The sequence below is a fragment of the Acanthaster planci genome, linkage group LG12 (genome assembly GCF_054643075.1).
Source record: "Acanthaster planci isolate LZ-2023a linkage group LG12, COTS_SCS, whole genome shotgun sequence".
Classification (NCBI taxonomy): Eukaryota; Metazoa; Echinodermata; class Asteroidea; order Valvatida; family Acanthasteridae; genus Acanthaster; species Acanthaster planci.
Window position 1 is genome coordinate 4,779,686 of NC_141788.1, and position 12,651 is coordinate 4,792,336.

General features: G+C 38.9%; 2 protein-coding genes across 5 annotated transcripts in view; both read right to left on the reverse strand.

Annotated features, from left to right (window-relative positions):
• LOC110990781 (uncharacterized) overlaps positions 1 to 12,651 on the reverse strand; it is a 40,917-nt gene that overhangs the window by 10,820 nt on the left and 17,446 nt on the right. For 2 of the 4 annotated variants that reach the window (XM_087143950.1, XM_087143948.1), the window contains exons 4-11: positions 9,550 to 9,684; positions 8,510 to 8,659; positions 8,118 to 8,246; positions 6,676 to 6,807; positions 6,086 to 6,196; positions 5,578 to 5,688; positions 3,507 to 3,617; positions 223 to 333 (exon numbers count right to left, since the gene is read on the reverse strand). In XM_087143950.1, the coding sequence (XP_087000076.1) occupies positions 223 to 333; positions 3,507 to 3,617; positions 5,578 to 5,688; positions 6,086 to 6,196; positions 6,676 to 6,807; positions 8,118 to 8,246; positions 8,510 to 8,659; positions 9,550 to 9,684 (990 nt within the window). The remainder of the gene's footprint in view (positions 1 to 222; positions 334 to 3,506; positions 3,618 to 5,577; positions 5,689 to 6,085; positions 6,197 to 6,675; positions 6,808 to 8,117; positions 8,247 to 8,509; positions 8,660 to 9,549; positions 9,685 to 12,651) is intronic. The other 2 variants (XM_087143949.1, XM_087143951.1) reach the window with 2 other exon arrangements.
• On the reverse strand, positions 10,287 to 12,602 carry LOC147797083 (uncharacterized). Its single transcript, XM_087144298.1, has 3 exons — positions 12,570 to 12,602; positions 10,868 to 11,210; positions 10,287 to 10,564 (listed from the first exon to the last, which is right to left on the reverse strand). Exons 1-3 carry the CDS (start codon positions 12,600 to 12,602, stop codon positions 10,287 to 10,289), a joined length of 654 nt encoding a protein of 217 aa, XP_087000424.1.

A 12,651-nucleotide genomic window follows, 5' to 3' on the forward strand; every position in this document is an offset into this window, starting at 1 on the left:
CTCACTTCATTAAAGTTCATTCATGATTTCTGTTTAGGTTGAGGACCATTAACCCTTTTTGAAGCATGGTGGACACAAGAGGAAGGTGCTATATAAAGTGGGTACATATTTAGTAAACCCAACAGATTTTTCCCAAACCAAATAGCACCCTCCTATCATTTCTGCCACACCTCAAATTAATAAGCTAATGTGTATTATGATACTTATAAAAGGTGAACATACCGAAAATGTCACAGGTACTCCCAGTGTAGAGAAACAGGCAGGTACAGGTGAATGAGGAACGTTGAACAGAGCATGTACCTCCATTCATGCAAGGACTGGATTGACAAGGATCTGAGGATGGAAAGGAATGTAAGGATTCAAGTAGAGCGATTTTCTTTTTACACTCAAAGTGATGCATGGAACAGCGGAAGTTTTGATGAGGAGTCAATTCACAGCTACCGTATGAAGCAAAAAATCCTAGCATAATAAGTTTACTAAGTGCACAATGCTGTTCTGTATAGCTCTTCATAAAGTGAAAAAAGTCAAGTGGTTGAATAGACCTTGGTATTATACAATACAACGTGAACACAAAATGAATGTTTCACATTTACATCTAGAGAGGAAGGCAGCTCCAAATGAATGAGGAATCCCAATAAGGCTTGTATCTTCATTCATGTAAGGACTGGAATAACAAGGGACTTTATGATGCATGGATCCATCAAGAAAGTGACGAGACAGCAGTAAAAAAAACATCTAGTTTTCAATAGAAAAGATTGCAGATCCTGGAGGACATGTTGCATCTCTGTTAAAGGCTATTCACCAGAAACTATCACTTCATAAAACTCAACAAAAAAACCATAGAAATTTGTTTCAAACGTTCACTGATCTGATGAAAAACAAGAGTTAAGTCCAAGAAATCAATTTAGTCAGTTTTCTTATTATTAAGGCTATGCAGAGTCTGAGTGTCATCCTTCATTAAACCAATGGTTTAATGGCTCCAAAACAACATGGCTCCAAAACATGTGATATGCGAGCATGCAAAGCCAATGAGAGTCAACTTTAGAAATCAAGATGCCTACTCAGGGTCAAAACATCAAGCAGACTTAAATTTTCAGAATTTAAGCTAATTAGTAACAGGACATAAACACCCACACGCATGTGGCCTTAATTTCACGTAAGTCAAATAACTTGAGCAAATTTTCCTCTTTGTGCAATGATTGATGCAACTATTTACAACAGCATCAATTTTCCTTTGCATTGTTAAACCAAGCCACTGTGTTTAAGCACTGCATTGTGGAATATTTCCCAAAGTAACTGGGTCAGCAGTCACTTACTTTGGCCAGTCCTTTGGCCAGTAAACATGAAACGTCACATGAGTATTAAATTATCAAGCTTATCCGAGTATTGAAAAAGAGAGGGGGGAGTTATTGAACACGCTGGAAGTCAAAGAGTTTGCTGTCAAAACCCATACACCATAATTTACACAACATACACAACATAAGCTGCGGCTTATACATTGATTCTCAGGCAGAAAAATGTGTCTCTGTGACTTATACACCGGGTGGCATTTACGACAAACTTAGAAGGATAAAATCAATCACAAAAGCCACTGCCGGACAATGCGTACCACGTGTAGGTGGCGCAGTCTTGTTTCATGGGTTGCCGTTTACAACTGATAACTCAAACCTCAGAGAATAAATAAAAATTCAAGTTACCTAGATGTTGTTATTAATACAATTCCCTGAGTCATGAAGTTGGAGAACACACACATGACATGTATACGTAATCATTAACTTTCCTTGCTCTGCTATGGCAACTTTTTAGTGATTATTTTCCTGCTTTTTTTCACTAAAATTTTTTTTAAGACTGTAACCTAAAGATTTCTTTCTACCATTATATAAAATCAAATTTCTTCAATGGGGTGGCACAGACATCCCAATTTCTTTTTACATAAAAATTGACCGCTTCAATGGTGTACCTCCGTGTGGCAGATCTTTCGTCTTTTCGCAGATCGCGTTAAGCATGACATGCCACAGAATTTCAGGGTTTTTTCACTTGGGTTGTCTAATGACAACACTTTCTATGGTCACATGGTTATTGAAAAGAGTCAGCGATTTGGACTGTCCGTGAATGGGTCTGCGGTAGCAATCAGGCTAGCCTGAAAACAGGGTTTGCATGATTGCAGTGGTGAGTGCAATGGGTGTGTGCCATGCTGTGTGCAGTATGCACGCAACACAAGCAGTTCCAGTGTGATGACTCAAACTAAGTTCTCACAGTGTGTTTTTCATTTCTGAAACAATTTAGCGTTTTTTGGGGTTTTTTATCGGTGCCAAAAAATCCTCAAGATAACTTGATGTAGTGTTGTGGGCAGTTACAGAGGGTTTTAAATATTTACATAAAAGCCTATTCTCTTGGCAAGTAGTCGGCCTACAAGCAACAGCAACAGAACGGTTTAAAAGTTTTGGGGTGGGGCAAGTCCCAGCCATTAGACTGAAAAGAAAACAACTTATGAAGTTGCAGTGTACATGTACCTCCAATGGCTGGTAGGCCTATCAATTGGGGGGAGGAATAACCATTTTTTTTTAAAGATGGAGGGGAACAATGGCATCCCCAGCCCCCCATTCTGCCACCGGTGCCTACAAGATAAACGATGTTTCGATTTAACTGATTTCAAGTTACTGAGATTTTATTGTACGTCCCCAACTGCATACGTTTTGCTGCCCTCCCCCCGGAAAAAAGCAAATGGCTCTATGACATTTTAATCAGGAAATCTTACTTCATACAAACTTTCTAGTAGATAAATATACACATGCTGCAACCAATTACATGAATAAAGTGAACATATTCATGCAAGGACCAGGATTACATGGATCTGATGATGAGTGACGAGTTTGAATTCAGCTGGCGTAAATTGTTTATTCTTTAATTAAGGTGATCTCTAATCTCGCATACAAACTTCCTAGTAGATAAATATACACATGCTGCAACTAATTACATGGAAGTTTTGATGAGGAGTCAATTCACAGCTACCGTAGGAAGCAAAAAATCCTAGCATAATAAGTTTACTAAGTGCACAATGCTGTTCTGTATAGCTCTTCATAAAGTGAAAAAAGTCAAGTGGTTGAATAGACCTTGGTATTATACAATACAACGTGAACACAAAATGAATGTTTCACATTTACATCTAGAGAGGAAGGCAGCTCCAAATGAATGAGGAATCCCAATAAGGCTTGTATCTTCATTCATGTAAGGACTGGAATAACAAGGGACTTTATGATGCATGGATCCATCAAGAAAGTGACGAGACAGCAGTAAAAAAAACATCTAGTTTTCAATAGAAAAGATTGCAGATCCTGGAGGACATGTTGCATCTCTGTTAAAGGCTATTCACCAGAAACTATCACTTCATAAAACTCAACAAAAAAAACCATAGAAATTTGTTTCAAACGTTCACAAAAGAATTCCACAGTGGTTAAAGGCCATGTCTGTTAATGATAATACATAATTACGCAAAGTGAACATACTGAAAATTTCACAGGTATTTCCAGTGTAGGGATACAGACAGGCACAACTGTGGCTGGAACCTTGATAACTGCATGTACCTCCATTCATGCAAGGGCTGGACAGACACGGATCTGATGAAAAACAAGAGTTAAGTCCAAGAAATCAATTTAGTCAGTTTTCTTATTATTAAGGCTATGCAGAGTCTGAGTGTCATCCTTCATTAAACCAATGGTTTAATGGCTCCAAAACAACATGGCTCCAAAACATGTGATATGCGAGCATGCAAAGCCAATGAGAGTCAACTTTAGAAATCAAGATGCCTACTCAGGGTCAAAACATCATGCAGACTTAAATTTTCAGAATTTAAGCTAATTAGTAACAGGACATAAACACCCACACGCATGTGGCCTTAATTTCACGTAAGTCAAATAACTTGAGCAAATTTTCCTCTTTGTGCAATGATTGATGCAACTATTTACAACAGCATCAATTTTCCTTTGCATTGTTAAACCAAGCCACTGTGTTTAAGCACTGCATTGTGGAATATTTCCTAAAGTAACTGGGTCAGCAGTCAGTTACTTTGGCCAGTCCTTTGGCCAGTAAACATGAAACGTCACATGAGTATTAAATTATCAAGCTTATCCGAGTATTGAAAAAGAGAGGGGGGAGTTATTGAACACGCTGGAAGTCAAAGAGTTTGCTGTCAAAACCCATACACCATAATTTACACAACATACACAACATAAGCTGCGGCTTATACATTGATTCTCAGGCAGAAAAATGTGTCTCTGTGACTTATACACCGGGTGGCATTTACGACAAACTTAGAAGGATAAAATCAATCACAAAAGCCACTGCCGGACAATGCGTACCACGTGTAGGTGGCGCAGTCTTGTTTCATGGGTTGCCGTTTACAACTGATAACTCAAACCTCAGAGAATAAATAAAAATTCAAGTTACCTAGATGTTGTTATTGATACAATTCCCTGAGTCATGAAGTTGGAGAACACACACATGACATTTATACGTAATCATTAACTTTCCTTGCTCTGCTATGGCAACTTTTTAGTGATTATTTTCCTGCTTTTTTTCACTAAAATTTTTTTTAAGACTGTAACCTAAAGATTTCTTTCTACCATTATATAAAATCAAATTTCTTCAATGGGGTGGCACAGACATCCCAATTTCTTTTTACATAAAAATTGACCGCTTCAATGGTGTACCTCCGTGTGGCAGATCTTTTGTTTTTTCGCAGATCGCGTTAAGCATGACATGCCACAGAATTTCAGGGTTTTTTCACTTGGGTTGTCTAATGACAACACTTTCTATGGTCACATGGTTATTGAAAAGAGTCAGCGATTTGGACTGTCCGTGAATGGGTCTGCGGTAGCAATCAGGCTAGCCTGAAAACAGGGTTTGCATGATTGCAGTGGTGAGTGCAATGGGTGTGTGCCATGCTGAGTGCAGTATGCACACAACACAAGCAGTTCCAGTGTGATGACTCAAACTAAGTTCTCACAGTGTGTTTTTCATTTCTGAAACAATTTAGCGTTTTTTGGGGTTTTTTATCGGTGCCAAAAAATCCTCAAGATAACTTGATGTAGTGTTGTGGGCAGTTACAAAGGGTTTTAAATATTTACATAAAAGCCTATTCTCTTGGCAAGTAGTCGGCCTACAAGCAACAGCAACAGAACGGTTTAAAAGTTTTGGGGTGGGGCAAGTCCCAGCCATTAGACTGAAAAGAAAACAACTTATGAAGTTGCAGTGTACATGTACCTCCAATGGCTGGTAGGCCTATCAATTGGGGGGAGGAATAACCAATTTTTTTTTAAAGATGGAGGGGAACAATGGCATCCCCAGCCCCCCATTCTGCCACCGGTGCCTACAAGATAAACGATGTTTCGATTTAACTGACTTCAAGTTACTGAGATTTTATTGTACGTCCCCAACTGCATACGTTTTGCTGCCCTCCCCCCGGAAAAAAGCAAATGGCTCTATGACATTTTAATCAGGAAATCTTACTTCATACAAACTTTCTAGTAGATAAATATACACATGCTGCAACCAATTACATGAATAAAGTGAACATACTGTAAGTTTCACAGATCATTCCAGTGTAGACAGACAGGCAGGTGCAGGTGAATGAGGATCCTGAAACACTGCATGTACCTCCATTCATGCAAGGACTAGGAAAACATGGATCTGATCAGTGATAAATAAAGAGTGACGAGTTTGAATTCAGCCAGCAAAATTGTTTATTCTTTAATTAAGGCGATCTCTAAGGAAGCTGGAAGGGCAGTAATACGGTGGTTTTTGTGCCTACCACAAAAGTTTTAAGTTAATGAGGCTAAAGCACTGCGGTGGATACAAAGTCAAATAAGTATATGTATACGTATACATGTATATTTCACAAAAATTCCTTTTATGTAACAACCCTCTCTGTAATCTTTGTTTAAACAAATACATTCTTTTTACATGCCCCTTCAACAAACCACGTCATTATAACTTCAAACAAAAGTTACAATTTTGCTAAAAGGTTTCTGCAACGGATGATGATGACAGATATTGTACATGTAATCTGTTTACTAAGTGAACATACTTGAAGCTTCACAAGTACTTCCAATGTAGCTAGGCAGGCAGTTGCAGTAGAATGAGGATCCTGTGACACTGCATGTACCTCCATTCAGACAGGGACTGGGAGAACATGGGCCTGACGATGGAAGAAAACTACATTACAACGCACATCGGTCCCGTTTATTAATTGATGCAACTTGAACAAAATGCACCGAGCCTTCATAATATAAAGTCAACTAATACGGTGCTGCTTGTACCAAACTGAGTAAATGACAGATGGAAAAGGTACAAACATTCCTGGAAAAAAATGTTGTTTAGCTCAGCAAAAATGTATGTTTGATATATAAAGGCAATACAAAAACAGACCAGCAACGCAACTGTAGAACTCACAGCAGTAGAAGCTTAGTAGATGTACTAAGCAGGGTAAAAAGACAAGCAGGCTACATGGGTACAATGTATGTGCACAACTCATACTGCAAAAAGAAAGTAAATGCAGCCAAAAGTTGTGGGGAAGAATACAATTTTAATTTCATTATCTATATCATATTCGTAATGAAAAAAATCAAGTTTATTTTATTAAACAAATTTTGGAATTGCTATTGATAGAATCCTCACCTCTACAGGTAAATCCTGGTGCACATCCATTACTACAGTAACCAGTGATCTTATCACAGACAGCGTTGTTGAGACAGTAGCATTTATTGAGACATTGTGCTCCATAATAACCAGCAGGACAAGTATCTGGAACTAGTAATCAGGGAAAACAATCATTCAAAGCACAAACACAAAAGGAAACTATATAACAGCATAAAATGAAAAGATAAACACAAGAGTAGAAAATTACAATCAGCAAAATACATCCAATTGATGAATATAGCCATATAGGCGACAACCCCTCCCAAGGATTCTAAACAGTATTATCCAAATTATCTTTTATCTCCACATTTGTATCGGCATTTGTTTTTGCACCATTTTAATTTCATCAAATTTTAATTGCATTTCAATGAACTTGAACTACTTCCAACTATAACCCCACCTTTCTCCACCCAACATACAGGTAAAATATCTACATATACAGATATATATCTACCTGAGCTTCACGCATCTTGAAGTAACCTGTGATCAGTTTTATTTCAAAACTACTGTTTATCTCTAAGTATATCAGAGAACTGACTCGAACCTTTTCTTGACAAAAATATCAATAATTCTTGTTTTTGAAGAATAACCTTGCTCTAGAGGCCTTTACTTCAAACGTACGTGTATCCAAAGTAACGTTACAAACATAATTTGAACTATTTCTACACAGTTATCATCTTCTCAGTCATCTTTTCAAGGGGTCGAAATCAAGAGGGCGCATAGGTACTTTTACGTCTGACAAACCATGATTAGTGCCTGGTAACCCGCAAAACAGTGAGAGGTCAAGCGCCGAAATTAGCGCCAGGCTGTTACTGATCCTGTCTTCATGAAACATCCTTTCAAAAACCTTTTGCAATTTCTGAAAAGAACTTTCTGTTATTATCTCAAGTTCCCTTCGAGTTTTGCTATCGTAAAAACATGTGCGCAAAGTTCAATCCATTTAAGCAATGCAGCGCTGGTTCCTGCCGAGCCGCGCTCATGCCAGAGAGGTATGTAATCAGAAGCAGAAGTATAATTTTGGGGTTTAATATGACTTTACCTAAAATAGCTCCCGGGTTCAGTGAAACAGCTCCCTATAAAAACCCCTAAAACTTGAAAGGCCAGGAGCTGTTTTTAGCTTCTGGGCAAAAAAGCTTAATGTCAACCCCTATCCATTTCTTGACTCAGCAATCCTGGCCCTTAACATTGAAAACACTATGGACATTCCTTTAACAACTGCTCTTGGAAGTCTACATGTTGTATCGTTACAAATAATACGGCAAGTTGAAATATTATTCAGAAAACAAACACAAGCCTAGATGTTCTATGTCCATTGCCTGGTCAGGTAGACATCACAAGGGTTAATGATGCCATGCAATATCACACTAATGAAAAACGTCCACTCATGATGAAAAGTGCGAAAGAAAATACGTTACACTTACTTTGGCAATTAATGCCTGACCAGCCTTGTGCACAGCCTTGTGAACATGAACCTGTGTATGCATCACAACTTCCTGACTGACAGTGACATGTCTGAGTACATCCAGCTCCAAACATTCCACTTGGGCAAACTACATGCAAGATTTATATGGGAATTACTTTGTAGCGTTTAATATGACTAAAATTTTATTTATGGAAATCGCAAAACTTCCTGAGCAAGAACCGTTATATACTGTATACATTACTTCTGCAGTATATCAAATATGATAGGAACAAAGACAGGTGTGCGATTTTGGTAGACCAATTGTTTGGGGTATCGCAAAAACTGATCACAAAGTGACACGGCTCTTCACTGCAGACTCTGTAATCAGTTCCCTGCATGTGGAGTCCTTACCCATGTTACAATCGCTGCCATGGTATCCTGAGATGCAGCTGTTCCCGTAGGGGTCTGGTAGACCAAACTGGCTCCCTGTACAACTCTGGATGATGTTACCAGGTCCACATTGGAACTCACAACTCCAGCCAAATCTGTGCATACCACAAGCTGTTGAAAGCAAAAGTCAAGATAGACTGATTATTTTCTATAAAGGCTACCAACCAGCAATTCACATCAAATGAGCAAATCCAGAAGGGTAAAAAAGTAAAACACTGTAAATTAAAAAAAGACAGGCCTTAATGGCTTCTGCAGGACTTCATGCCAAACATCAGAGCCTAAAACTTCTGTTTGAAAACTGATTGACGAACGGCACTGTTAAATTGTCATATGTTTTTGCTGCTAACATTCACCCAATTGCCTGTCAAAGTAAACATCAGGAAACGTTACACGAACTATGTTTCTGCCTGGCACACGAGAAACAGAAGCTCAACACAGAAACTATAGAGGATTCGCAAATATTTTCATTTAATTTTTGGAAAGCCTTCCTGAAGAGAAATTCTCTGCTACTTCATCTATACTTGCAAAGAGCTGTTTTGAAGTTTTACATCTCAACTGACCAAAAGCTTTGGTTACATCATCACATACTCCATGTACTACGGTGGAGTACAATACAAACAGGGGTGGATCAAAGAAGTGGTAATCTCACCACTGCAGTGGTGAATGCACTGATATCAGTGCACTGATACAATACAGACTGTGACTAATAATAAGATGACCAGTGAGGCAGTTTAGTCCACTGAATCCTGGTGGATAGATGCAGTCTCCTGTCTCATCATCACACACTCCTCCATTGTAGCACATGTCACACCAAGACAAACAAACAGACAGACCAACCTATGACCAGGCAATAAGCTTACCAGTCAGGCAGTTTGGTCCCCTGAACCCTGATGGTCAGATGCAGTCTCCTGTCTCATCATTACAAACTCCTCCATTGTAGCACATGTCACACCAAGACAAACAAACAGACAGACCAACCTGTGACCAGGCAATGAGCTTACCATTGAGGCAGTTTGGTCCACTGAATCCTGGTGGACAGATGCAGTCTCCTGTCTCATCATCACAAACTCCTCCATTGTAGCACATGTCACACACACCATCACACCCAGGAGGACCCCACTTGCCCGCAACACAACCTTGAAAACAGAGACAAAATACACCACATTATTCAGTATTCATATAATTTAAGTTGCTTTTAAATTATAAACAGCCAAATTGCTTGAAAATAATGAAAAAAAATAAATGAAAACTGAAAATAATGAAAGAAAATAAGTAACAAATGAAATAAATTTGAAAGTTTTGAAAATTCCTGGCCGTTGAAACCTGTGTACAGGTTTTTCAGTTGCTAAAGAATGGATCTTTATTTCTGTTAAAAATTTTGTATCCACGTTCATTTGAACTTTTGAAGTTACCGAAACAAAACACAACATATCACTTTGTGTGTGTCAAATTCAAGTTAAAATCATTAGTGCTTTGTAGTTGTGTAATTTAATGATACTGTATTGCATGCCAAGAAATACGTCAACTGAAAGTAAAATTTAATGCTCTCTGACATAACACAGGCTGCGATAAAAGCTCAACGCATCTAATTTCAACTACCTTCATATCTTTTCCTTCTTAAACACAAAACAAAATACATTTAGCAAATTCCCCTTGCTCTGCTGTGCTCTCCCCATTGCACTTCAATTCTGAATGTAAAAGTAATGGTCGAAGGTACACACATGAAATCATGTATACTTTATGTACCTCTGACTATGAGTCTGATCATGCTGAAATGATTGTCCATAAGAGTAACAGCATTTCCAATGACAATATACAAGTCCCCATGGACTACGTCAGCAGAAGAAACGACGAAATCAAGCTGATTTCGATTAGCTAGACTGTCATTAATAGTTCCATTTCTTGTACGCCGCCAAATAGGAGAGCTATCAGAGATGACTTCGACGACTGACAGAGTCACATCATCTCCAGTCATTGTTGTTCTTGTCACCTGCCCATCAGTTGGTTCAAATCTCCCTCAGGAAAATTGAAAAGTGATTGAAGATTTCATTGCAAAAACTGCATATGTTTATGTCTCCCAAGAATAGACAAAAGTGAAAACAAGGACATTGATTTCCTTTGAAACTGAATGGGGGGAAGAATTCTTATTAGGAACAGCGACCTTACACATTAATCAGGAATGGAAAACAATGGATATAGGAATGTAGGACCTACATTTTCCCCCCTTGTTTCAAGAAGGATCTTGTATTAACTGTTATTTTAATGTACGTGTGCAGGGCTTCAAACTATAGAAGCATTCGTGGATGTACATGTACTTACTGTGAATACTGTGGACGATGCTGTACACTCTGGTTGTCAAGCCTCTGTTTGAACCTTCACAATAAAACAACCCAGTGGCATCATTACTGGAGGTCTGATTCAACTTGACTGCTTGTCCATTCACTGATTGTGTACTACCATCTGGGAGGGTGGTTGAGGTTTGTACTGTAGATCCTGGGAGGCCTATCTGGAATGGTCTACCAAAGCTTAATGTCACATCTTCATCAGGACTGCTACGGAAGCAGCTGATGCTTGCTGAAGACCCCGCCCCATAAGGTGTGGGTGTGACCATTGTCAGATGGACCGTATCACCTGTTTGGAGAATCAAACAAAAGTCCTCACTCTGTTCCAGACAAGTATATACATGTGTTTTGCAAAAGTAAATCTTTTCCACCCACTGCCACCAAACCTGTGCAAAATTGTGACTTCTAAGACGATATTTTGAGTACGATCGCCTACTAAAAGTAGAACTTTTATTATACTGACATCAGTCATTTCATTTTGTTTCCTACATAATTATAAGCATCATTTGGTGTTATTTACAAGTTTTGGACCAGGCTTGGATCTGTAAAAGCCACACGAAAATTGGTTCCAATGAGTTCTAAACACAGACATCACTTTACATCCTCTGCACAAACCTATGTGACTAGCCAGAAAATTAAAAGTGTTTTTAATAAATGCTTCAATACTTTCCATTCCAAATTTGACTTTGACTAGGACACGTTATTACTTTCTGCGTGCTATTAAACCTTGGCAAGGAAAGATTTGTGATGTCCGTAAATGGAACTCAAATTTAGTCTTAAGTCTGGTTTTGCTTGCCTGTGACATTCAAAATTAAAGACAGGATAATCAGAAAACAGCGAACAAAATCCTCCATGGTGAGACGTCCACAAAACCCGGAAGCTACTTGCCACACACACACGTCACCAGCGCTGGGACAAACCATTTAACTTCCGCAACTTGTTTTCGATTATTTTTTAGAGATAAAGAGATATTCCAACGCTTTAAAGCCTAATAAAGGAGACCACGTAGTACGGAGAAACCAACTTTATAGTCTCCTCTATCATGGTCATCTTTCGTTTTCAACATTCCAGTGAGCAAATGACTTGACAAGAACGATTTCATTAGGGCAAGCCCACTAAGTTCAAATGTAAAGTTGGATGCGTGTTTACTGATGCGTGACCGGACCGCCGAGCTATGCTTGCACATGATATACTACACCAAATACGCGCCCATAGAAAACAGAGCAAAATCAGACCGAAATAGCGCCGCCTGTTGACTCTCGGGAAGAGGTTTGCCTCCGTTTTTTCACTGGAAATTCAAGATTATGGCCAGAAGATCACTTTTCATTTCAATTTTATGGGGGTCTGCCATGAAATTTCTTTTATTAACCTTTCCCCGAATATACCTGAAAATAGTAAAACTATCTCAACTGTGAATGTAACCGCCCGCCTCAATCCAAAATATAGGCCCGCAATTTGGGCTCTTTGTAAAAGAAAATAAATACTCCGACCTGGGAACTACCAGCCCCCCACCCCGAATTCGGGATTTATAGAAATATTTCTATGATGCCGCCTGATTATAGCATGTCTTATTATAAAACCCCACAGGGTCACAAAATATTAATGAGTTCGCGCGTAGAAATACAGCGATCTGGTGAAATGCACCCTTTGCAGGGATAGACTGCAGGCAGGTGCCTGACCGGTCTAAACTTTGGCTCGCGCTTGCTAGTCATGCCCAAAAGTGATTGAACCTGACTGCACAAACAGGCGGGCGGTCTCTTG